Here is a 27,615-nt window from a genome sequence, read left to right on the forward strand (position 1 = left end):
GCCCCTTGAGTATTAAATATTCCACACTTAGCAAGCTTCATTGTGTGTAAAATACATCCATCCTAAAGTGATAATGCAGATGTGAGGCCAAACCAATGGCAACAGCCTCTCTGTAATCAATGTGTAGAAGCATCTGTGTTTAATTTGACAGGCAGAAATATAATGTCAGGAAGAAGTGAAAGCATTACAGCTGTCTAATTAATTGCTTTTTAAAATACAACTCCCTGTACTTAGCAAGCTCCTCATCAGATCCACATCAAGAAACTGAACTGCCTTAGCATTTAGGAGCAACAGATCATCCCAGAAACAATGTTTACAACAATTCACACCAGGAAATCTGGTCTTTTACAACTGGTCTGAATAAACCAGATGGAATTCTTTCTAAACAAAAATTCAGGCCTTGTGAGAAAGGTAAAACAGACACCAAAGAACAAGGATCATTTGTTTCTGAGCTGTTGCCTGATGTTGCTGGGAGGGACACCTCAGGACTCCTGTTCTATCCCAGGTGAACTCTCAGGTTCAAATTGATCTCCCAGATGGAACCACAGCACTGGTGCAGGGCAGTGCATGGCCAGGCCCAGTTAAATAGACAACATTCTCCAAGCATGAGGTAACGTTCTCCAAGCACAGATGATCCTCTGTTGTGCTAGGCAACTCTACAACTACCATGATGCTCACAAGAATTTCTGAATGGACCAACACTTGGGATTTAGCACTTACACTATAGGTGTGAAATAATTAAGTGCTACAGTAACATGTTCTTTGTTTCACAGGCAGGGAAACTAAAGCAAAGTGTTTAAGTGGTTTAACTAAGCCCACACAGATTAGCCTCAGCTAAGTTCTTATATTGGAAGCAGAGGACATGGGAGTAAGATGCTGAAGTGCTCCTAGATGCCAACCCTGTAACTTCTAGAGTGATCCCCTTCCTGCAGACTGTGCTTTAAAAATCATTTAAAATCAATCTTTTAGGAAATATTCAGGTCCCATGGCAGTCTGTCAGCCTCCATGTGTGGCAACAGCTTCAGTCCTACTCAGTCATAGCCTGACATTGCAGGCTTTGATAAAAGGTGAGTTAAGCCTGGACTGCTGCTGGTTTCCCTCTTATGGCAAAGGGTTGTTGGAGGCCCTGGTCTGCCTGTGGGTTGTGAAGTGCACAGCACCGTTTGGCAGCTGCTTCTCACCTGCCTTCTAACACCTCAAATTAATGGGGAGAGGTAAAGCTTCCACAGAAAGCGACTCTCTATCACCCTTGGGAAGTCATCCCCTCTCTACTAGGGAAACTGCAGGGTCATGGCCTCCTGAGTTAGTTGCCTCACATTAGCCAGGATAGGCAAGTTCTGCTGGTTAATTCTAATGAGGAGTCTTAGTAACAAACAGTACAACCTGAATAACCAAGGGAGCTCAGCCTTTCTGCTCTGCTCCAGCGTTACCCTGACAAGATGTCTGCGTCATCACAACTGAAGTCAAGAAGTCTCAGCAGCTCAGTGCCAACAGAGCAGCTTTCTGTAAAGAGATTTCCCTAAGAAGTACAGAAATTGAAGGCTGCCATCTGGCCTGTAAATTAGGGCATTCTAGGTGGATTAACCTTGGGTCAACACACAACTGTGACCATTGAGAAAGAGCAGCATTTCAGATCGACACTCAAGGGGCAGCACAGACAGCTTTGTGATTGTGGTTAGTGGTTCACGGAGCTGTACTTGGGGGACAGCACTGCTAACATGCCAGCCTTTTCCATAGGAAGCTTTTCCAAAGCACACAAATGAAGGGCACAGTCAGTACACTTACACCAATGCTGTGTGTACGTGTGTGTGTTACAATTAACTCTTACCAGCCGTCTCTCTATACGTACCGTGATGGAGCAGCTGATCAACCCGCCTCTTTTATGCGCTTTCAGCAAGTCTTCAAACAGCTTCATCTGCTCAGAAATTATCTCTCCATATTTGCCCTGTACCAAATCAATAGATTCTGCCACTGCTCCAGTGAAATCCACAATTGCATCTGCAGCACTGCCTCCATCTAAGGCTTCGTAAGAGCCAGCCAGCCTGGAGGTAACACACAATGTTCTCAGTCACCAAGGGGCTGTTACAAGTGCTCTAATTTGGCTTGAATGTATGCAATGTATTTGTGTTTCATCAAGGGAGAAACAGAACAGAACAAAACAAAACAGCAGACTGCAGATAAACCTTTGCTGGGTTTCTAGGAAAGGAGTGCAATGATCCTTAAGGCTTTGGGCTGCTGAAGTAGAGTGCATTGCACTCTTATCATTCACCACTTCCATGGAGATTAAAGGAGGAGTTTTCAATCTTTTTCAGGTTCTCTACAAGCAGCAAACTTAAAACCACATAAAGTACAAGGAAAAGACAAAAGAGACAGGAGGGACAGTACTGTGGACTAAAAGGACAATAAAGTAGCTCATACTTTGCATAAGCTTTCTCCAACAATGCACTCCAGAATTCATTTTTCACATTGGAATGGCAGTAGATCAACTTCCCGTCCATTGTTGGCAGCTGATCATCAACCACCACCTCTGTCCATTCCCCAAAGCACCAGAAGCGGAACCGGAAGATCCCGGCGTATCTCTCGGGGGTTTTCGGGTCCCATTCTTGTTCGCTGAAGTCTGGAATCACCTGAGAAACCACACAAGAGAAAGAAAGTTCACCAAATGCACAATGTGAAGGTTTATTCAGAGGGCAGACAGCCCTGGAGCATGCACTATGCTGGTACTGAGCTTCATGAGCTCAAACAGACAAAGCAGTGAACAAAGAGGGTGAATGTGGTACAAAGTCAAATATGGTCCCACTCCACAGACCCTTTTAGGTAAGTGAAATTCAATAGATCTGCACAGAAAGACAAACAGAAACTACTGCACTCTCTGGCTTTGCTGTATCTCTTCTTAGGTGCTTGCCTGTGGAGTGGAGAGGTCTCAACATGGCAAATGAACCTAAGAAAGGGAAGATCTGACTGCGCTAAAATTCACCACTCATCAGAGGCACGTTAGTCCTAGAGGGCAAAACACTGGCTGATAGGCAGGGAAACAACCAAGGTTTATCAGCTTTATTTCATGTACCAAGCAGGTTGATCACTTACCTGCTGCCAGAGGGTCTTCCCCAGAGCCAAGCAGGAGCATGCAGCCACAAACCAGCAGTTCCCAAGGATGCCTTGGTGTAAGTCGTGGGAGCTGATTCCATTCACAAACAGGTGGGGGTCTTCACAGAGGTCCTAATAAAGCAAACCAGAGATTACTGGGGACTCTGCTCCAGAAAGGATCACAGCATCCTTCCAGTTATTGTTCTGCATCACTCTCCCATTGGAATGTTGAGTTTCTGTACCAGGGAATTCAAATGCCCTGTGGCACGGGTCTATTGGAAAGGTGGGGTATACAACATTACCTAAGTTCTTACACTGTGTTGCCTTAACTAAGTTAACACCAGGATTTGCCCCTTTGTTTCTGGCAGAATTCCTAGTTCTGCCCTCAGCTGGAGGTGATCTTTGAGGACTGGAATGAATTCAACATCTGGGAGACGTATCTGGCATTGGGGCAGTTACTGAAAGTAAGAGAATGGAGAAGGAAGAAGCATGACAGTGAAAGGCTTTGACCAAAAATAACCCCAACAAGGAAAGCAGCAGGAAATTAAGCTACTGACACCAGCACTCTAAGCTTCTATTCCTTCACTGCCACTCCCTTGGCTGCCATACTGGAAACCCTCCTCCAGCAACACCATGAGCTACTGACACCCAGCACCAAAGGCACAGAATACACCTGTGAGATACATCTCCCATTCTCTGGGTCTCAGCTTTCTCATTTTCTGTGTCTCTCATTGGAAGCCCTTCTCCTCTCCCATTGCTTCCCAGATGCAGATTCTCACCAAAGCAGAGTTGACTCTTCCTGTGATGTGTCCCTTCTTCTCACTAGCTCTCCCCTTGCTGTGTCTCTCCCAAGGGGCATGATGGTAGCCTGCAGATCAGGGCACCACCAGCAGCACCTCTAAGTATCCTTGAATATGGAAAAGCCACAGAGGTACCTTTTGCAGCAGTATTGTGTTTGCTACCAAGACAGATGGTGTTCTCCTGAATGGATTCATATATGGCTTCATAGTCCCAAGGAGAAGCTCCCAAGCACCACTTCAAGAAAGACGTAATCTGACTGTCCTATAATTGATATTGAACCTACTGGTTTCAACCCAGTGATGATTGCTCAGGGTAGTCTTGTGTGAATCATTGCTCTTCCTGACTGGTTGAGTGGATGGAAGACTCAATTCTGCTCTTTCACAACATGAGAATAACCCTGAGTTTCAACACTGTAGGAAGACAATGATCTTATATCCAGGCACTAGAAACACAGAATAACTAACTCCCTCTCACCTCACAACGGCAGGAGTCTCCAAACGTGCTGCAGCCTTGGCAGGTTGTTATCAGCAGAATAAGGAGCTGTGCTGCTTACCTCATACCCTTCAGTAATTATGGATGATCCCAAAATACCAAGATGGTAATCCAAGGCTGGCTACACACCACAGGCATGCCAAAACCTCTCAGTCTTCCCTTTGATGGGACTGTGACAAATCAGTGCCAGCTAAGCTTACTTTCAGAGCAAAGAACCAGCTCAGTGCTGAGCTGAAAGCCCATTTTCCTGTTCTGCTTTAGCAGATGGCAGCCTGAAATCAGCTCAGGGTATGCAATGCACAGGGCTGCTGCTGTTTTCTTTAGGAAAATGGTATTTTTGGCATGAGATTTTCCTCATTTCATAACAATTAGTAGGAATTTTACATGCCTCTTGGGAAACAAGGAACCACTGACTGCATGGCACTGTTCTTCTGTCAATATTTCTCACACGTGTCTTCACTTATGGAAATTTCAGAGCTTATTAACAGAACTCAACAAACTTCTGAGTAACAGAAGGGTGCTTATGAGGAAAACTGACCACGTAGGAAGCATCTGCATCATGGGAAGATTCGTTTAACCTGATGTAAATCAACCCAGTTACCTGTTGCAGGGCTTGACATCAGTTGACGACTTGCCTTTCACAGTGCTACCACACATTCCAAACCCAGCTTGGCTAGACTCAAGTTTCATGTCCCATTTCCCTGCACCTCTGAAGAAGAATGTCAAGTTTGTTTTTTCTTTTCAAAATGTTATTTTGTTGGTGTAATAATCAAGGGATAAACTGGGCCTTCGAGGTTAAAATGGTCCAAACTTTTCTGTCACCGGCAGAAGCCAAAACCTGAATTGGTTTTGAAAGACATGAAGCACTGCTGTGTATTACAAATATTTTCTCTTATTTGGTTTGCTTGGCTAAAAATAACCACATTAAACTGTCATTTCCAAATTGAAGTGTGTCTTGCATCTCATATGGTCCTCAGAGAAAAAACAGAGAGCAGCATGTGTCAAGGGCCAAACATATGGATGAGATTAGCATTCGCTCACCACTGGGGTCCAAAGCAAACATGGAGCAGCAGAACTTACAAGCAGCACCTCCCTGTTTCCACCATAGTCACTAAATTCTTCAGGATCCTGCTTGATAAACCCTTTCTTATTAAACTGCCTAGCAGCCCTGGACTTCTGAGATTAAACAACCATGCAAGACAATGACATTAGCTCTGTTTCTCTTGTCATCACTTACAGCCATTGTAATAGCTGCTGTGATGACCGTCACTGTGTGGCTCAGATCATGTTTGCAACTAAGATTTTCCAAGGATTCAGTAGCATTTAGAGCTCACCTTCTTCATCAGCCTTTAAAGAACCCAGCCTTAACATAAATAATAATCTACCTCTGTTTGCATGCAAGACCTATGGAGACAGGCACTTTCCTTGATTCTATCAGACTGATCTAACTTTTAAAAACATTTTTAAAGCAGATTGAATGATGTCTGAGCTGAGACTTCTTTCCATTCCCTTCTCTTCTCCCATCCTCACACTGAGTCAGCTCCTGTGGAAAGTGAGGTCAGTGTAGGGAAGGAAGGAGGAAGGCAATTCTTTCTGAACATAGACACAAAAATTGAGCTTTGGGTACAGCCAACTGAACCAATCTCATCTAAAAGAAGGTAGCAAAGACAGTGCTGATTTTGAGGTTGTGTAGCTGAAAAGGTAGAAGAGATTGTCTATCCTATAATAAACCCCAGCTGTGCTGGCATGTTTATAGAAACCTTCTCCAGATCAGGCTGTTTGCCAAGGCAATTGCAGTCAGCCCTAAGAAGAAAAATGTGTCCAACTGTGCTAGATACATCAATGCACACAGAAGGCCTTTTGCAACCTTGTTATGCCTGAAAAAACCTCCTATGGAATGAAAGAAGTTTTAAGTTACAGTCATTCCCAGCAGTACAGCTCCAACCCTTCAGAGGACAGTTCTTGGAGAAACTGCCATCAAAAGAAACCTAGAGTCAGATATGACCCTGCCAGAAACAGCCCTTGCTGAGACCAGGAACTGACTACCATCAGTGCTGTTACTCCATGTAAATCAACAAAAGGAAGATTTAGCTCTCAGGTTTCTGTCTGTACACCCTGAGCTCAGGATGTGCAATACCTCTGTAAGCTCCATGCCCATTGTCCAGCAACATCAGCTCCCGAGAGCGAGATAATGCCCAATACTGCTTAGAAACCAAACTCAACTGTACATCACAAGAGGAAGAGAATGGCAGTTCGCTCCAGCCTTGTGTGAAAGAAAACTCAGTTAATCAGAGTTATTTGGGAATTACAAAATGCTTCTTCCCCCTCCTCCCTCTCCAATCAACCCTGGTACAAAACCAAGTGCATCACAGACATTTTTACAGTGCTCTTTTTTTCCATTTCCAGTTTGGGGCTGGTGGTGACTCAGGGGAGGCCATGGGTTTCTGCCTTGCCCTGCTGATGGGACACGTGTGTTTGGGGAGGATTTGCATCAGTGTTTTGGAAGAAAAACCCCCAAACATTGGGCAACATATTGTGTATCTTGGCTGCCTGTAGATTTCACCTGACCCTTGGAGCTCTAGAGCTGTTCTCGTCCGGAATGCTGACAGCTGCTGGAAAGGGGACAAATGATGTGCCGGAGGGCTGACCTTTTCCTGAACCTCAGTAACAACGTGTTTACTGAAGCTCCTAAGAGTCCTCTGCCACTTCATCCCAGAAATCACTCAGATCTACACCGAAGGACTTTCTGTTCTCCCACGACCCTCTTAGAAGTGTATCATACCATGGCTTGTAGCACTATCTTAGTTTGTGATGCTTTAGATCAAGGTTCTGCAGAACTGCTGCACATGCCTAATAGTTTGCTTTTAGAGAAAAGCTTCCTTGTTCAAGGACAACAGTTCTTTATCACTGAACTTACCAGACAACAACTTGTCCTCCTTCCCTTACTGCATTTTCTTTTCTCTAAATTCAGTACTACAAGTTGTGTTACTTGTCCCCATGAGCAGCCTCAGAGATGTCATTCTTAGGGCTGGATTCACTTAGGAAGGTGTCATGTTCTCTCAGCTAAGTGTCTCAGAACACACGGTCCCTTCCAAGGGCAATGAACAGTCACTAACTTGCCTCCTCTCCCACAGTGAGGTAATGCTGGAGAGAGCCTTATCTCTCTGCTGATCATATGAATCAAGGTAATAGTTCAGAACAAGCCCACACCTTTATACAGTTGCTCCACAAAATGTTATCCTTTGCGTCTTTAATGGGGTTCTCATCAAACCAACCCAGTAACACACATCACAAAAGCAGGCACAGCTAGTTATAGGAAATGCATCCAAAGCAGCCCAGGTTAAAACCTCAACACAACTACTGTGGAAGTTACCTGAAGTAACTGAAGTTTAAAATCTCCCAAAGATTATTGTTGGTTTAGTGAACACAGATGCTGAAGAGCCTGAGATCACGTTTTGGTTGGTTAAGGTTACCACCTATTCCGGAATATCCTGTTTCTCCACATCTCAAGTGATTCCAACCTCTATGGAACTTCATTCTCTGCTGTTCCAAAGCTACCACAAGTTTGACATAATCTGGAGAGAATAATACAATCAAAGCAGCATTTTAATGGGCTAAAAACTGTTTCTTTGGGAGTGCTGCTTAGCAAGTTGTAGCTGCTTCCAATGGGCTGCTGGCAATCCAGGGATTTCAGACCAACTGGCCTTTCCCCAATGGAAAGGAAAGAAATTGAAGGCAATCTGAGCTCTTTTGAGACAGAGGTAGTATAACCCAGCCCATTTCTACAAAGAGCAACCTACCACAGCAGTGGAGATGTCTCCATATGAAATGCAAGTGACAGAGGGGTGGCCAAGTCGGTTTAGAGTGACTCCCTGACATCACCTCCAGTCACACACTGATGTGGCTGAGGTCAGACGTGGGCTATAAGTCCACTCATGGTTCATCAGATTGAAAGGCAGTGGGTTTTTACTGCTTCCTCAAAACATGTTTTTCAATCAAGTTCTTGAACTGGTTTCCTAAGATGGGAAATAAAAACAATGAGGAGGTTGGAAAACATCTATTCAGCAATGGACCAGTGTGCAATAAACAATTCCCAGGTCTGTAGGTTTGACTTCATCTCTGGCTGAGGAAGCAGCTATTTTCTTTGCCTAATAACGAGCATCATTTTGGCTCAGTGGCCATGACCTTTCTAGGCTTGTCTAGTCTGACCTTATGCTGTACCTCAAGGGGCTGGTAACTGATGCAGACTGAATTCTTCATCACTGGCTTTTACAAGGAAGGGAATATGCTGTTTACAAAAGAGTATTAGGTAGATTTCAGCAAAGGCACCCTTTTGTTTTGTTATTACATCAGGCATTGTGTGGCAAAAACTAAGTCAGGCCATCTAAGGAACACTGGAATGAAAATTCAGTGAAGTTGCAGGTGATTTGTTTTACTTGCAGAGAGATATTTCTTCCTTGTCCAGTAGCAATGTACAGACTTTAAAGGTTAAAAAGCAGAAGTCTAAACCATAACACTAGACCATAAACCTCCTTTCTCCATCCCTGTTCCACAGGGTTTGGTTGCAGTCTAGATTGCAGACCACAGAGCACCCTCTCTACACGACTAGAATTACTTGGCTACTTAATCTCAGGGCTGGAGACACCCTCTTCCTCCTGCCTCGTTCTGCCTGGGAGGTACCTCTACTTACTTTCATGTCTATGAAATGCAAGTGACTCCAACCTCATGATCACTGTCAAGGTTTTCCCTATCATGATCCAGGATTTTCTTCTATTTCAACCCAAAGACCAGTGCAGATTCAGTCAGGCACATACACTGACAAAAGCCTTTGGCTCCTTGGGAGGAGTCAGCCTTCCAGGCTATAGTTGGAACGTTTCCTTGGTCATGGTTTCATACCAGTTAAAGCACAATCAGCTTCATCTCTGTTTGGAGAGATGTAATGAGAAACTTTGTATTTATATCATGCTGTTTCTTTACATAGCACTTTCCCTGCATTCATTCAGCTTATTTTTGGGCTTCCCAATGTGATATCAATATACTGATTTGAATTCTCTACTTCATTTCAAATTCCTTTATCAAACACCATCATCACATCTGCTCTTTTCCAGGGCCAGTTATCCACCCAAAATGTTACAACTAATGAAATAAGCACCTGCATAAAGATGTATGTTTCATTATTTCTATTGAAAGAAAGACATGGGAGTGAGGAAGTGAATTTTTGAGGCTTCTGTGAGCCTCTAAAGAGGCTAAAGGTATTCTGCATTTGAGATGTGAGGAAACAAGGCCTGCCTTCCCAACTCAAATGTGCATTAAATAAATATATGCACATGGGTGACTGCACGTAGAACAATTGGTCAAAGTTCAGTGCATAAGAGAGAACATTTGCTCTAAACAAAGACAGTGTATTTTCCTGAGAAAGACTGTTTTATTCCCACCTGATCTAGGTGAACCTGCTTCTTCAGGGGGGTTGGACTGGATGATGTCTAAAGGTCCCTTCCAACCCCTACCATTCTGTGATTCTCTGATTTCCTGCAAACTTGAAAAGATGTAAATTCCAAAAAGCTTTAGCCTTGAGGAATAAGCCAGAAATGATGCCACATACTTTAGATAGCAGTACTAAAAGGTTCCTTTAGCTGGGAAGGATTTTTAACAGCTTCTTTTTAGCCAGGAAAAAAAATACTTCATTAAAAAAAAGAAACAGAATGAATGTTGAAGGAAACATCCATTTAAATCACAGCAAAGCAGTGCGAAATCCAAACCAATCCTTTCGCAAATGTAAGATATAATGTCCTACAAAACCTCAAATTCCAAGACATTGCTCATCCCAAAGACACTTGTAATACAGAAATAAAATGAGAAAAGCACAAAGCTCCTAGCACACACACACACAGAAACACACACACAGAGTATTTTCTGGCTGCAGACACTTTGCTCTTGGGACAGACTGCTGACAGAACGGTACTTTAATTTCCTTTGCAACTGACATGTTTGGGCTATAATTTTTCCTTCAGAGAAACCAGGCATTTAATTCTTTCAGAAGATGAAATCAATGAACCAACAATTACTGTAAGAAGACTGATGCCAGCTTTTTGTTTTACAGGCTCAAAATAAATTGTCCCATGTCATTCTCACCGGCATCACGTTGCCTCAGGACAAGCAGGAGCCAATTCTCTGAGAAACCGATTTTCACCTAATGATGATTGAACCAACCAAATCAAGCTTGACATTTTAAACTTTAAAGAAACATTCAGAACCTTGGGATTGTACTGCTTACGGTCTAGAGGTGACACTGAGGTCATTTAAGTGATTTTTCTTTAGAGGATACAAGCACAACAACATAAGAAAGCCTCCATCCAATCTGAAGGAGGGAAATAGAAACTGGAAAAACTGCCAAGGGAGGAGATAACAAAATGCTGGCATGTGGAGAGCTGTCTGCTTGGCAAGCATGCACATGATTTACAAATGTTTGCTCATAATTATATCCCTGGAAGACTTGGGTGAATAATACTGTGGACAAAGACACCACTCGCAAAACAAATGCAACACCCATTGAAGGGTGGGTGTACCTAAGGATATCATCACAAAGAAAGGGGGACCCATGCCTCACACTGCCCTGGTGCTTGCAAGACAAGGGAGAGGAAGGATGAAGCTGTGTATTAGGACATCCACTAATTCCCAGCTCTTTGGCAAGCTTTCTGGAAGAGGGAGGGCAGGGATCCTGGCAAGGTGCCACTGTGGTTTTTTGCTTCCTGGCATGACACGGCCAACCCAGAAGGGCACAGCTAAGAAGAAAGAACTTTCTGAGGTGACACCAGAAACAGGATTGAGGCAACAAGTTCACGTCATACAAGGTCCACTCAGTCACCACAGTGTAGCAATGAGGTTAAACTTGGGGTGTTTGCTGACGGCTGAAGGCTTTATATGTCCTTGCTCATCTCTTCCTATGGGTAAGCTCCATCTTAACGAGACTGTCAATGCAAAATAAAAGTACTGCAATTAATAACGTAAGGATGAGCAACAGCTCCCTTCCAGGAACATTTCAGTAATTCCAGAAGAAACATGTCACAACTTCTCCAGATGAAAACATTAAGGACAAAGTATTCTGGGAGGAATTGTTTAGCCAGTCAGAAACCAAGATGGAAACGTGCCAGATAGTGTTTTCATGATGCCTCCCCATACTCAGCACAAGGTGAAAACCCAGACCACAGAGCTTCACCCCCAAAAACACGTTGTTAATATTGAGATATCACTGAGAATGAGAGTGAACTAAACTCAGTTCATCAATTTCTGTTGTTTAGAAGAGGATGCTTGGTGAAATAACATGCTTAGGAGAATAAAACAGCGTCTGTTTCAGCACAAAGAACACTTCTTCAATTAAATACCATCTCAAAAGGTGAGGTCCTGCCCTCCAAAGTTCTGGAGCACCAGGTTCTCCCATGTTTTCATTTTTCAAAGTGGTTAACATCCAGAATCACAACCAAGGCCTTGCCAGGCCTAGGCATGCTGCCAGTCAGGCGTCACTAGCTGCTGCAGCAAGGTGAGCAGAGGCACAAGAGCCTAGAACAAAGCAGAGCTCCTGTTCCTGGTGAAGCTTCTCTAAGAGAGAAACACAGCCCATCTGGGCAAAACACTATCGAGTTTTGTGGCCTTCTCATTGAGAGCATGGCTGAGGCACAGCACACTGAATGCCTCAGTACACCTCAGCCCGGATTTGAACTGCACATTCTGGTCTAGGAAAACGGGCCATGGACAAGGGTCATGCAGCTGTACACAGGCCTCTGAGACTGGAATCCCAGGCAGTGCCAGCAATAACTGCTGGGATGGATTAAGGGAGTTAAGAGCTCCCTGCTTGTTTGTTTGGTGATGTGAGAGGAGTCCTCAGGGCCCTGCACACAGCTCTGTTCACTTCCTCTCTACAGGAACAAAACAATTAGGAGAGAAAGCACTGAGCAACACATCTGCAACAGCCCTTTGCATCTGATGATTGGTACTCAAGGTCCAGTATCTTCTCCATGCTTCTAGCACCCATCTTCTAGAAAAGCAGATGGCTGTCCTGTCCATCTGGTATATTCACATTTTCCCATCACCACTCTTAGCACATGGAAATACCAACTCAGCTCAACGAGAAAAACATTTAAATCCCCCCTCAAATTTTACAAGCACAGACTCTGTGTCTCTCTCTGCCTTCAAAATGCCACAGATTGGCCCTGGTAGGACAACGCAAGTCCCAAGCACTGCTTCATCCTTCTTTCCATGACACCATTCCGCTTCCCAAGCCCCTGTCAGGTGTCTGTGTAGGTACATCCATGCCTGCCTGCGCTGGGTGGGGACCTGTGAGTGTGAAGCACCTGCAGTTATTAATAGTCCCTGGGACCAGACACAAAACTTTGTCATGCATACTGACTCTGGCACCCACATCCCACCCTATTTATATTAGAGATTGGGCTGGTCATGTCACAGGTGGGAGTGCTATTGCAAGTGATTCAAGATTTTAGGTTGCTGGGGGGTTATACTGGTGAAATTTGGTTCTATATGAAGCTTATATTTCACCTTTAAATTTCTCTCTCTAACAAAATGCAATCAAATGCAGACTATTTGCTGTTAACAGGATTCTTGCAGAGTCCAGTGAACAGCAAACTCCCAGAGACAAGCCTGTTAATTATTACTGTGATGTTCTGGTGACAGAGGTTACTTTAGAATCTGTAGAGAAAATCAGCAGAAAAATCTGCAAAGTCAACCCCCATTTTTCAATCTAAATCTCTGACAGTACATTCCAATTAGGGCACCTGCTGGAAGAGGAGACAGGACTGGCAGCAGAGCATGTCACAGACACTATGAAAGGATCAGTATCATATTGAGCATGAACTAACACAGTGGTCATGGCCTGGGAACTTTGACCCAGGATGGTTTTCCATCCAGGCTCCTAGCAGCCCCGTTTCATAAGGGCTTTGTAAACCCTACTGTTCCATTCTGTGGATCATCAGGATGGGAGAACTGAGATGTACAGAAGATTGTCAACTCCACTAAATCTACCTTCACTAAACAAATAAAGCTCTTAGGGCAGATTTTTTAGTCTCTCCAACCAAAAAAGGAGGTTCAGAAGCCAAGTGCCAGCACTAATGTTACCCTTAAAGGAACCTACAGCATGGGGAGTCCTGCCTACAGCAGGATCTCAAATGGGTGGCAGTTGGTATCACTAATATTGTCCCCATCACCCCACCCCTTCTCCCTTAGAATTAAATTCAACAACCTGAAGACAATTCAGCTCAATTGCAACTGCATCACCTTCTGCAGGATCTGGCTGCCAATCCCTGCCAATTGAATGTGCAGTTGCCAGGGCAACTGGTATGAAGAGCATGCACGTGCATCTCTGGGAGCTGTGCCAACCTTGAGCTCTCACAGCTGGGATGGATTAAATGCTTTCCTCCCCAGGAGCAGCCTGTCCTTACTTCCAGTGGGAGAGAGTGGGGGGGGCTACAGCAGCCAGCTCTTGGCAAGCAGCAACTTCTCTGCAGCTCAACACCTGCAGGAGAATGCCAGATGGCTGCAGCCAAGCTCAGGATAATCAAGCAGTGTAACGGGATGATCAATCACGCTGGAACACTTTACCCAATCAAATGCTGAGCACAAGTCCTGGGGTACACAGTTCATCATGTACACAGGCTGATGATGAAAGTAAAGAGCGTAACAAAACGTAATTAACCATCATTTCAAATGATTTTCTCCCGGTGGTTTCCCACTTACCTGTTGTTGTCCCCTCACCCACCCCCTCCACTACCAGGAGGCTGTATCATATGGAGAGGACTACACCATCTCCTCTCTACCTCCAATATTTTATCCTAGAAAACGTGATTAATGTATACAGAAACCTTCCTATCAACCTCTCAGACTACCTTCCAGGGCAAACTGCTTCCCAAAGTTTAGCTCTTCATTTAGTTCCTATTTCTTTAAGATCAAGGTTTAAACTTAGGTCAGAGCCTACTATGACCTTTCATATCTCTTTTGAGCCTGCAAGGCTTGTGCCCTATAAAAACTAAGTTGTACTCCAACCCTTCCCTTTATAGATGCACAGATGTATGTTTAACAAAGAAACACCTGACTTTATCTTTTCCATAGCTAAGAAAGAGCTGGAGCTCAGGATCACAAACTAAATCTGCTTTTGGTGGTAATACTATTTGTAACAATGGCAGACAGAGTCACTGCTACTGCACTGGTGTCATCACAGACAATTACTGCATACAACAGTGCCTATTAAATTGATAAACAGTGTAATCTAGGTAGTCCCATCATCCACAGGAAACCCCATCCAGCAGAGTGCAATGTCTGAAAGTCATCCACTGAAGGCTGTAACTGGTATCTGAGACTCACTTGTCTGTCTGTGGATGACATTTGTGGTGCTATGATCTGGGATGTGACAGACAAAAGAAGGAGAAGCCAGTTAAGATTTATTTCATGTTAGTAGAAGACTTCTTCTCCTTTTCTCCTACAAACACATTCCAGAGAAACACTCCAAAGAAGCCATGTGTAAGATACTGGTGCATGGCTCACACAGCCTACAACCTGAAACCACCTTTGTGTTCCCATCGATGCCTCCGTACGTTTGAGGCACATAAAAGGATTTGAGAGTCCCCTCAAAGCTCAGCAGAGGCTCACCACCACACTTTGAAACACATTTCCTCACCTCTAAGATTCAAGCACATTCCACATGTGCCAGTTATTTAAAGTAGAAACACAAATGTCCCAGCACACAGGGCTTTGCAACTTGTGTTCATCAACAGGAGTCGACAGAGAAACACAACCCATTCTGGGCATAGCCAGGGAAACAAAACCCCAAACTTTGGCTGTTACAGGATGTGTCAACAGCCTTTGCAGAATAAGTCATATTTTCACAGAACAACAATAATTAGATCCTGCAAAGCCTCAGGGGCAAGGGGTGAGGGGACCTCTATCGTGATTAAGCAAGAGCACTGGCATTGCCCTGTGTTTCTAACTGGAAAGAAGAGGTTGAAGGGAGGAAAAAAGCATGTTCAGTTCTGCAAAAGTGACTGTTAAATCAAGACTTATGCTTCAGATGGGAGCTGGGGAGACAATGTGGCAAACCTGAGGTGTGTCACTATTCCCAGGGGCTGTTAGAATCCAACCAGTTTGACACACAGAAGGCAGAAATGTAACTACACTGTACTGCTAAGAGTTCACCTTGCTCTGTCATGCCAGTTTACGGTATTTCCCTTTAATCTCCACTCCCCTCCAGCTCTGGATCATCCCCAGCCCCCATCCTGGCAGATATCCCAGGGTGCAATGAACTGTCACTCTGCTCCATGCCCCAAAACTGTTCTTGCAGTGTCCTGTCAGGCAACTGCTCAAATGCAGACCCAGTGCCAGGACACCTCTCTCTCCAGTGCCTCTCTCTCCTGCATGCACTACTGGACTCTGGCACGCAGCAGCAGTCTGCTTGGGAAGCAGTGCTGCAGTACTGCCACAGTGTCTTTCTGTGCTGCCTCACTGAAAAAGAACCAGCTCTATCTTTCCAGAACAGAAGGGTACAATCACAGCCCTTTCAGAAAAGAAGATGCAGCCCAAATGAAAACCAGGGCTTATAGGAGAGAGGGTCAAGCAGGGAAACCAGGAAAGCACATGATCAGACTCTCAGGCTGTAGCATCAGGCTGTTATTTTCCTTTATGAATAACTAAAGAATGTTGCTTATCTGTGAAGCAAGTTCATCCACTCCTCTCCCACAGGAATGCCTGCCCTGGTTGGGGGATCACTGCTTCTTGCTTAATGCTGACACACATGTCCTTGGGATTTAATACTTTTTTGCAAGGTTGGTTTGTTTCCATTCAAACAAACCCGAGATTCAGTTAAAAATAAGACAGATAAAATATCCTTCTATCACAGTGACTGTCCTTCCTGGGTATTTTCACCAGAGCCTCTTGCTGCTCAAAGCCAGTGCTGCCCAGGACCACCACAGAAGCAGAGTCTGTCCTCAGCAAGGGGCTAACCAGGACAGGTGGTGAGGACATCCCAGAGCCAGCAGAGACAGAAGGGGGCAAGAGGTTTCTCCTACCTCCTGGCAGTGCTCAGCTGCCCCTAGCTCCACTTCAGCCTGGCAGAGAGGATGGAAACTCCAGGGAAAGAGAGCAGAGTGGGCTTTGATGCTAATACCAATGGGCAGAAAAAACACATCCACCAATGCAGGGCATTCTTCCTCACTCCTTTTCTAACAAACCAGCAGGTTTTACCCACAGAAAATTTCAGGTGGCTTGTGTGCCTTACATTATTGCTTTTGATCAAAATAGGGGGGTGTTAGCTCTTAAAAGGAAAGTCTCTCAGCTTTACATTAGGTTCTAACGGGGCTTCTTGAAAATGGCTGTTCAAAATGAGCCATTTATAAATCCTTGCTCACAGCCTGAGCCCTTCTGCCTTAGGACAGTTCAGATCAGCCCCTGCATGACTTTCCCCAGAACAGGCAGGGGCATTGTCCCTCTGCAACGGTGTGGAGCAAACAGAAAAGGACATACTTCGATTCTCAGGTGATGCAAGGGGGTCAAGTGCAGATGCTGCAATGGGAAGGTGGGGATATGCTAACCCCAGTGGCAACCTGGAACAGCACAGAAGCAGTGGGAGCATCTCCCTGTGTGGTGGTGGTGGCAAAGGAGGGAATAAGCTGTACCTCATAAAGACACATTACAGCAAGGAGGCTTCCTGCACACTGAAGGGCTCAGCTCAGTTACTCTTTTACAGGTGATGAGAGGAACTGAGATATTAGCAGAGCCCAACATCCTGAAACATCAGCAAAGGATTCATGCTGTTGGCACCAACATCTGAATTCACCCCCTGAACTTCCACATGGCAGGAACCAGGCACTCATCTCAGCCTGAATCACACCTGAAATACATCAGTTCCTCTCCACTGCCTGTAATGGGAGTTGGTGGTGACTGCCCCACATGGGACATCCACCGGGCATATCTAACCTTTGGGCAAGTCCTGCCCAAAGTGCCCATAAACTGCTCTGGGCTGAGCAGCCAAAGGGCTGGTGGTGACAGGCCCCCCTCCCCTGGGGCTGCAGCAGGCCTGAATGGATGGAAGAGACACTGCCTGCCAGGGAAGCCCCAGCCAGCAACCTGACACCAGTGGCATCTGTTAACAATTCTGTCAGAAGATGTCACTCTGACAAAGATGATTTATTCTGTGAAATAAAATCCAACATCTTCATTTTTTTCCCCCCGGTAAGTCAAAACCAACTTGGCATTTTTATTCCAGTTTTACCTTTGCTGACCCATCCCTGGTGTGGAGAGTCTCACAAAAGAAGGTGACGTGGAAACAAAGCGAGTTAAGATTCAAGCTCATTTTTGGGCAAACCTTGTGGCACACTTTTTCCCACTTAGAATACAATATGGAACTTCAGAGAGCTGCAACTTGCCACTTCCCTGTTTCAAACACCTCCATCCCAAATGGAATCAGACCTTTTGAGTTCATTCACTACCCAGCAGTGAGATACCAAATCACCAGCAAACAAGCACCTGTGTGCTATCAGAACCCGCTCGCCTGTCCTGCCAGCTGCACCCCACACCAGGCTGCACCCAAAGCAAGTCCCTGTACTGCACCTAACAGCGTGCAGCACCCTTAGTTGTTGGATGATCTTTCCCTAACAACATTTCCCCTTGGAAAGCCAGACAATCCTGGGAAGACTGCAGGGTAATTACACGGTGCCTTTTGTGTTCACCCGTTTCTTAATAGCGGGGTGCCACAAAAGTAACACTGCCCTGCCTTTGTTCTCTCTCCCACAGAGACTTTAAAAGTACAAAACAAGTAATTAATGTCAGGTTGTTAATGATCTATCACTGTGAGTTTGACTGGAATGAGTAAACAGAATGTATTTAACATTGCAGGTGCAGATCCAAGGACAAAAACAAAGTGGAAGAAACCCTTTAGCCCTCCTCCTTTCTCTCTCTCACACTTTTCTGTTAGAGCAGAATAAAACCTTTTTGACTACAGATACTCTTCCTAAGCCTTTGTTCTTTCTGGCCACCACTGACCATTTAGGGTAACAAACAAAGCATGAGCATATCTGTGAGCTGAAACTAAAATACCAGCTTTCACCTCTGCTCAGAAGAGGACAGTGGAAGCCTTTGGGTTCACAGATCTCAGATGCACTTGTTTGGACACCAGCATCAGTGACAGCAACTGCAATGGCATCCCTCAGCTCTGCTTGTGCTCAGCAGCACTCCCCAGCTGCTCAAACAGCTACACAAGCTTTCTAAAGCAAAAAGCTGCTTGCTCATGGTAGGACACAAGTCCCAGCATCTGGAGAGGCTGTCCACTGCCTGTGTGGAGGGTGGGAGGATGGGAAATCACACAGTCAAGGTGCTGTACAAACATCTGGGGTGGAGACACAGCTGTGTTTTCTGGGTGAGTTAGCAAGGCAAGATGACTCAGTGGCCTGCTCAGCATCTGTCTCAGTAGAAGATTAACCTCCATCCTAAATGTGGACACGGGTGAAGTGAAGGACAAATTCATCACGCTTAAGGGTAAAGACATCTGGCTGGAGGCTCCCACTGTCCTCTTCATTACACTTGTCAAAGTAGGAGAACAGATTGCACACTCTGAGACAAAGCCACATTGTCAAAGTTGGGAAGTATTTTGTTTTCTTCCAGATTATTTGCTTATGGCTGTGAAACTGCTTTATGTGAAGCATAAAACCTCAGAGCAAACCAGTCAACAGCCCTCAGATATAAGAAACAGCAACAATTTGAAATGCCTAGCACATTAGTCACAGGTAGAAGTCAGTGACTTTTCAAGATGCTGGTTTAACTGGCAAACAGATCTAAGCATTATTGGTTACGTAAAGACAATAGGTGTTCATTTTGAATATGAGATCATTGGTGTGTAATTGAGGTTTTATAGAACTCAAAGGCAAAATCCACAGCAATTTCAGCATAGCCATGCAGAGACCAGACATGCTGTCAAGCAATAGAAGAGAACTCCATTCTTTCTGGCTAAAACTTGCAGCTAAGATTTCACCAGAACCTCCACAACAATCAAGAGGGTATCAAGCTCACAAGAGAAAACAGGTTTGCTTTGACAGCTCTTGGGAACTCACCTTCTGTGCATCAGCTACACCCCTATGTAGTTGAGTATTCAACTTATGAGCATCCTGCCTGATGTTGCAGAAGTCATTCAAAGCTCTCAAGACTCATATGCAGCTGGTCTTTGTGTTTCCATTATAGTTAATACAAAAGATACTATACACACAAGGTTTCCTCTTAGTTTTGGCACTATGTAGAGAACAAACCAATTGGTTCTGGAAGCACAAGTTAATTCCCTGTGGAACAGAAATGAATCCATTTGCTTTGACCAGAAAGTGAGTATGTGCTGGTAATGGATATGTACCCATAGACTGCCCCAGGAAGAATTTATTCACAGAACATATTCCTGTATTAACTGACCTATTAGTGGTACTCTCAATCAGAAGGATGATTTAAACGTCTCTATGGCTGGAGTCACTTCATGCTGTTGGTTGTTAGAGAGCCATCAACAACAAAAAGTGTGATTATGCTGCACAGAACACCTCTTGTCTGTCTTTTTACAACAAGGCATGGCTTTCATTTCACACAGCAGCATGATACTGAGAGGCTGCTCTCCGAATCACCAATGACAGAAAACAAATGGAAAAAGGAAGGGAGAATCCACTCATGTAACTGTGTTTTAGCACAGAGAGGACAGCAGGAGTGCAACAAACAGCCCCTCTTCCCAAGGAGGGCACTGATTACCTTTGGGCGCTTCCATTCAACTTTCCTTGGTGGTGCTGACTGATAGAAGAGGGATTCATCCGAGGCTGGGAACTCGGGATCCTCGAAGAGCCGTCCCTGCTGGATACACTGCTCCTTCAGCTCCTGGTACTTCTGATCTCTGAAGAGCTGCACTGGTGAAGACATCTCTTTCTGTCTGGATAAGATGAATATTGGCTCATGCAAACTAGGAAGGCTCTTTAAAGTGCATAAATGATGCCACTGACTGGTCAATAGCAACAGAGCATGTAACTTGTTCTCAATGAGGCTGGTTACTGAGTTTTGTTTAAAACCCCCCATTATAAATTGGATTCTGTAAAGTAACAGACTAGAAAACCATAAACCCCAAGATCTTCTCTGTTAGGATGGTATTTGTGGCTGAACAGAACTCTTACCAGGAAAGATATTAAGAGTCCACACCAGGCACAAACACAGCATTTTGCTTTGTCTAATTGATTGGAGAGGTAACAGAGTGGGGCTTGGCTCTGTCTGTACCACATGTGAAGGGCTGGACCATCTTTACGCCCTGCATTCTTCTTTTGGCCACTAAAGCTCTAATTATCTACTCCAACTCTTATGCCTAAAGAAAACCAAGAACAGATTTCCACAGTTCTCCATATTAAGTGACAATACTTTGGCTGTCATTGGTGTCTTTGAGATTTATGTTCCATTTCAGGGAACTAAATTCCCAGAAACAGGAAATATTTGCAGATAATTAATGAGAACTAAAAAACAAACCAAGAAAAACCCAAACTAAAGCCAGCTTACAATAACAAACCCAAACAACTTGCTCTCAGGCCTTAGTTCCCAGAACCACAGCTATCTGACCTGAGAAGTTTATGGTCACAGCCACAGAACTCAAACAGTTTAATTGCTATAAACATCCTAGAAATCAGAAATCACCTACAGAGATCCTGCAGGATAGTTTGAAGTCAGGGGGACATGAAGGATGCCACCTGTGACTCAAGATGGGGATGGGAGGGAATATCTGAACTTACTCTGTTTGGAACTCTGCTTTGTGTCAGTTCCTCTTCCTTTCTGCCACGAGTAAGAGATGTATCTCCCCTTCCTTGAGTTATCTACAGCAACAAAGACAGATGCAAGTTGTCCTGATGGCAGATCATAAGAACTAAGCAACATGCATGCACTGGAGCATGGCACCACATTGTCTTAGCAGCCTAGTTGCTGTGTCCTGTTGCAGTGATCTCAGTTCATGCTCCCAGAGCCAACTGCAGCACAAATTGGATGAGATTCCACAAATTTGCAGGAAACTAAACGAGGCCAGGCACAAGCCTTTCCTTTCCTCCCCTCACCCCTCCCCCCAAAGAAATGACATGGTCCTTCAAGGATGAGAAATGCTGTTCCGATGCCTTCACTCATGGGAATGAGAGGAGTATTCAGGACTGCTCTTCTATCTGGTTGATGTTCCTGCACTTATTCCAATGCTTCTTAATCACTCACAGAAAACTACCCTTAAGTGTAAGCACCATCTGGTTTCTACCAGCAGAATCCTACACAGCGAAACGATGGGACAAAGAATCAGTTTGTTCTTGATAGTTTGACCAGCCGAGTCTTCAAATGCCAGCTCATTCCCCATCCTTTCTCAGGGCAGAGATCCAGCAACCAATTTCACAAGCATCAGCACTGTAATGACTTTGAGTCAAATCCTGATGCTGCTGGAATGGAAAAACTCCTCTGCCTCCAGCCAGGCCAACAACCCCCCTCCAGACCAGGGCTATGGAGTCCTTTAGTGACTGTGCTATCCACAGCTTCAACAAACACTTAAACAAACTGTTCAAACCCAAAATGGCTCACTGACACCATGCCACTTTCAGCAATTTCCTTCTTCTTAGGGCTATTTTCTTGTCAATTATCCCTTTTCAACAAAAAAGTCATCAGGCATCTCACTTTGCAGACAGCCTCCCAAGACAAGGCAAATAGACTTGCCTCCCCTCACAAGCCAGTTCTTCAAACTCAAGCACAAAACAACTTGTCACTTACACAAAGATAGACCAGTGGCAAAAAAAGGAGAATGAAAGAGTTTGGCTAATTTGGGTGGGATATAGATTATTTCATGATAGCTGGCATCCTTGCTTATTAAAAACTCCCCCTAACTAACATTCTAACCAAAGCACATTTGCAAGACATGCTTGTAACAGCCCCTGGGTGATCAGGTTTCCAGCTGTCATTGCCTAATTCATGGAGATGGGTCTCTAATGATCTCATTCCCCCACCCTTTCTCGCCTTCTACCCCAGAAGAACATGAGTCCTTCCAGGATCAACACCCCCTTGCACAACGTGCAGCCTCAGAGCAATGCTGTGTGCCTCAGGCTGGGCTCCAAGGGGAACACTGACAAGGAGGTTTCTCCCACCAACCTGTGCCTCTGCAGGCTCCTGAGCACAGGACTGAGGGCATGTCTCAGAAGAACACTGAGAGGGGCTCCAAGGGCTGCCCAGCCTGGCTGCTGGTTGCTTTCCATCTGCCCAGGAGATACTGAGCTCTGGAGTCCCATCACCAGCTGGTGAACAAGTAGGAACCTGCTTTTGCAGGAACTCAAATTCACTCTTTTGAAGCACAACAGAAGTCTCTTTTTCTTGTTGGAAGCTCCGCAGTAAAGACTGTAAATGCAGATTTATACAACAGCCTGGTGGTCTGAGCACCAAGGATGGAGGACAGCAGCTGAGCCCCTCCTCTCCTGAGTTGCTCACCTACCAGGCCATGGCTAAGCTGGCCAGGACAGACAGCAGGCACCTGGCTCCCACTCCAAGGTTTATTTTTAAAGCAGCTCCCAGTTTTTCACCCTCAGTTGAAGGCTGAAGCTCACAAAGAAAGAACCATGCTCCCTCCTTCTTTATCAAGTTCACAGCACACAGTAGCACAGCTTCCCCTGCTCTGCACCCGACAGATTCACCTCTGCTTCAGCTGACCCTCACACACACAGCTATGCCAGGAACACCAAGCAGGACTTTGGTAGCTGTTCTTTGCAGGGCTCCCTGTGCTGTCATGTGATACAGAGAGCATAGTGCACAGTGGAGAGGGCTAAGAAACACAGTCCTAAAAATACCCTGCTACAGTTTGGGACCCTCCACTGCTCCATAGAGCCAATGGAACCTCTCCAGGGGAGGAACAGAGGAGAGAGGAAGGAGACAAAAAAGCCCAAACAGCTCTACAGGTCAGCTATTCTTATATTTTTGGCTTATTTCCCTGACCATACACAATTAGGGATTTGGTTTTTATCTTTTCCAGCCTCTGGGCTGAGCTCCCCAGCACTTCATCTCTCTGGGCAGAACAACAGCTCCATAGCTCACCCCAAGGCTTCTACAGCACCATTGGAATGCCCCTCGATATCAGCAGGAGTACAGGATGTCCCACATCTCTCAGCTTTCAACCACTGAGCTTTAAAATCTATCTCTGAGCCTCTCCTTTCCAGTGAGATTCCTGTTTGGATTGGAAAAAGGATTTCAAATGCAGAACAGCGAAGTCGAGCCAGGACAGGTCCCCTCTTCAGGCTCTCCTCACAGAGCCCCCTCCTCAGCCTGGCAGCAGAAGCATTGCAGTTTTACTTACATTTAACACTCCAAGATGCTTCCCCTTGTCAGAGCCAGCAAGAGTACAGCCACAGCACATTGAGCACAGTGGCAAACAGCAGCTCCTGGAGTTATCAGCAGCCTTACATTAAAGGGGCATTCACTTGCAATCCAGTTCTTCACAAGAGCATTAAGATGAGCTTCAAGTATTATTTCCACTACCAAATAGCATCTCTATGCACTCACATTTTCCTGTCTTAAATGTTCTCTTCCCCAGCTGCTACGTAGAAGATCCACAACAAACAAGACTGACTAACTGCCCAGGCAGGCGTGTAAGGGAAAACTACACCCTTGCTAGCATAAAATGCATGCAATAAGCACACAAACACTAACACAAGGTATTTCTTCTCAGCCTCTTTTTGTAACCCTGTGTAAGAGACACACAGGGTAAATAGTGAGAGAGAGCAGTTCTTGCAGCTATTAAGGCAGCTGCAGCCCTCAGCATCCCTCCCACTCCCATCCCTGCAGGAGAGGCACAGGGCAGCAAAGAACTATGTGTGCTTAATAAAAACCAGCCCTTTCTGTCCCAAAGGCAAACCCTGCCAAGCAGCTGCACTGAACCCTCTGTTCTAGAAGAAACTCCTCTTCAAGGAAGAGGCTTGGCATGTTGATACACAGAAACGTTACCAGGCACTTCATTTTGTCTGTTCCAGCTGCAGGACTCGAAGGAATTTCCACACACAGCACCAGGAGTGAAAGGGCAAAGTGAATTTCTGAGCAGCATTTAAGACCATAGTTGAACAGAACTTTAAAGATGAAGCTGTGTCTTCCAGCAGTGGATCCTGAGAGGGAACTGCCTGGGCTGGGACCACATTCTTGCTGCTCCAGAAGCCTCTGACTGGAAAGACCACGGAGAGACGCCAGAAAGGACACACATAGCATATGCTGTGCTCTCAGGCAGCATCCCCGTTTCTTCTTATCTGAATCTTAAGATTCTCATCCATTTGCAGGTACCAACTTGCTTTTATTTCATGCAAACAACAACAACAACCACCACCACCTGGCTCTTGGGTTTCTCTTTGGTAACTGCAGTTGGGCGCTTGTCTTGACAACACACAAAAACCTCTAAACTCTGTTCTTTCAGTTCTGACTTATCACCAAACCTCAAAGCCACTGTTTGGATGGTGACAGCAAAGCAGGGACTCAAGTATTTAACAGTAAACATAGTTTACTGTTTCTCCAAACATCTCTTTCTCCAAACTCCCAGCTTGCTTCAGAGGAACCAAACCCACGAGCGCTTCCAACTGAGCAGCCCCGCGGCCAGGAGCCTTCAATCACTCTGAACTGGCTTTCTGAGAAACTAATTAAAGGCACTTGCAGGGCTCCAGCTGGAAAAGGTTATTGCCTTCTCTTCCTGTGCAGAACGATCCCAGCCCTTTACAAAGCAGTGACTCTGCACATTTGTATTTAGAGTGCAGGGGAATTGGAAGCAGTTGAAAAGGTTCCACCTTGCGTTAACGCTGCAGTTTCTGATCTTGGCTGTTCCACTGCTCCTGAGGCATCAGAAGCATCAGTGCCCATCACACAGAGCATCACAGGAGCAGCAATTGCTCATATGAATTCTTGAAACAGTTCAACATCTCAACTGCTCCTTGAGTCTTCCTGCTGGGCTGGGTATCCTCTTTTCCTCTGCACGTGCCAGTATAAAAGCACGGGATCGGTGCTGACTCTGGGGGTGTGCAATTGCACGTTCAATTGGAATCAAACTTGCTGCACAGGATCACGTAGCAGCACCCAGTTCAGTGTTAATGATCAGGGTCCCAGGGCTTCTCAGCTGTTTTGGATGGCAATGCTCTTGGTGATAAAACACCAAGTTTCATCACGTGTCCTGGGCTCTGAGGACAGTGTGATTGTGCAGCATTAGCCCTTCTTCCATCCAGCTTTTGGCTTTTTCAACAAAATAAGGTTAATTGGACTATTTTATGGCCTCTAACCTAGTTAATAGACATCTCTGGCTAAGGGAAGGAGGCACAAGCATTTGTCTGCTCATAGAAACAGGAAGGTACCAACATTGTTCTGCTGTGCAGTTTTGCAGTACTTAGCACTGAAATTGAGAGAGGAAAACTCACACATTTGCAGCTGAGAGTATTTGCCTACATCTTATCACTTCAGGAATGCAGGGGAGACCAACTGCACAGTAGGAACAGGGCTGGCCACAACCTGTTTGCTTCCACAGACAGCACCAAGGACTGGCAGAATCCTCTGGCTACAAACCAAAGCTTTACTTTGATAAAATGAATCACAACACTTGTACTGCAACATCACAGTGCTTCTCACAGGCCTCACTGGGTCAGAGAGACTTTCTAGTATGCTGTAGCTGGGATGCAGAATGCAGTTTGGACTGCAAAGCCTGTGTCCAAGCAAAACAGCTCAGGAGGGTGTGTGTCAGTTCAGGACCAAGGCTGCTGTGGCTGTAAGCTGAGCAAGAGCTCTGCCACCCACCCTGTCATCAGTTCTCACAGCTTTTTCTCTCTCCCATCTCTCATCTAGTCAGTTCCTGGAGAGATAAAATGCAAGCCCGTTCTGACCCTTGGGGAAGGGAGTGCTCACACCCTGCAAATGCTCTGCAGCCCGTTGGGGTGTGGTGCTGGCTAAGAGCACACTGCAGCCCCTCCATCACACTGCTGCTCCAGCCTCGGGAGCGGGGACTGACTGTGTTGGGCTGACCAGAGAAAAGCTGCACTTACAGGTGATTATGCCCAAGGGGGTTGGTCTCCATCTGGCACGAGCAGGAGGCTGAATTCGCAGGGTTCATGGTCAGGGGTATGTGTAAATTTCTCTGCTTGAAAACGGAGTGAAATTAACACACGTGTGCATGGGATTGATTACTCAGCAGTACGATGCTGATTTCATGGTCAGAACCACTCAAAGTCCTGGCAGAACACACTCAGGGAGGGTAAACTCTGGCTTTAATTCCTCTCTCCCTTCCCTGCCTTTTCCATCAGAGTTTATCCCCCTGTAGTTACTTCTGAAACAGCTTTTAACTGTTTTCTCACTCCCCTGGTGAAACTTTCAACAGCTAAACCCACTGCAGATGCTCAAGTCTCTCAGCCAATGTTCAGATATCCAAACCTCTCAGCACATCCAGGCTCTGAGGGGCTCTGACTCCAGGGGCAGCCAGGCTGACAGCACAAGGATGAACATGGAACACTACAGATCAACCCATGCGCAGTTGCCTGCAGTTGATGTGCACGATTCAAACACTTTTCCCACACACCAGCACTGTGAGCATGTGCCACCTTTTCAACTGGACTCAGAACCAAGGGCTCAGGTTGGTCATTTCTGTTTCAGGACAGCAATTGCTCATTGTATGCTGCCACTTTGTGTGTCTGCTGAAAGGAGCCCTGGATTGGGCTGGGTATATTGCACAGAATTCAATCCTAGTACAGCTTGATCCTTTAAGTAAACTAAAGTCTCTCTTTAGTGAGGACACAAAGTGGCCATGGGACACATTTTGAAGGATAGGCAGGCAAACAGGATTTGTCAAAGCACACAGGTGCCTGCACACATCAAAGAACTTGACCTTCAGGGGCTTCCACTAGAGCTTCGAGACCAGACAGATTTGCAGGCAACCACTGAGAGGCTCAAATCCAGTTTGGAATGTTTAAACAAAGCAATTGTGGCAGATGCCAACTGTCACAATTAATGTTAGTCTAAGTCAAGAGATCTCTAACAAGCTCTAAAGAAAGCATTAACTTGTTCAAGCCAAGCTTTTGTGCTAAAACCACAGGAAACAACTTTCTCCAAAATCCCAGCACCTCTCCATTCTGCATTCTCATAAAAGGACACAGATTGCAAATTAACAGGCAGCCCCTTATCAGCCCCTTCATTATTTTATGGATCCACTTAACTATTATT

The 27,615-nt window shown here is 45.3% G+C and overlaps 1 protein-coding gene across 2 annotated transcripts in view; it reads right to left on the reverse strand.

Moving 5' to 3' along the window:
* Window positions 1-27,615, reverse strand: part of CAPN6 (calpain 6) — a 54,072-nt gene that overhangs the window by 25,918 nt on the left and 539 nt on the right. The window contains exons 1-6 of one of the 2 annotated variants that reach the window (XM_010195722.2): window positions 23,738-23,796; window positions 21,168-21,248; window positions 20,152-20,326; window positions 3,088-3,219; window positions 2,419-2,627; window positions 1,850-2,042 (exon numbers count right to left, since the gene is read on the reverse strand). In XM_010195722.2, the coding sequence (XP_010194024.1) occupies window positions 1,850-2,042; window positions 2,419-2,627; window positions 3,088-3,219; window positions 20,152-20,316 (699 nt within the window). In that variant the 5' untranslated portion in view covers window positions 20,317-20,326; window positions 21,168-21,248; window positions 23,738-23,796. Of the gene's footprint in view, window positions 1-1,849; window positions 2,043-2,418; window positions 2,628-3,087; window positions 3,220-20,151; window positions 20,327-21,167; window positions 21,249-23,737; window positions 23,797-27,615 lie in introns of those variants that run through there. The other variant, XM_062006969.1, reaches the window with a different exon arrangement.

This window comes from Colius striatus, chromosome 13 (assembly GCF_028858725.1).
Source record: "Colius striatus isolate bColStr4 chromosome 13, bColStr4.1.hap1, whole genome shotgun sequence".
Taxonomy (NCBI): domain Eukaryota; kingdom Metazoa; phylum Chordata; class Aves; order Coliiformes; family Coliidae; genus Colius; species Colius striatus.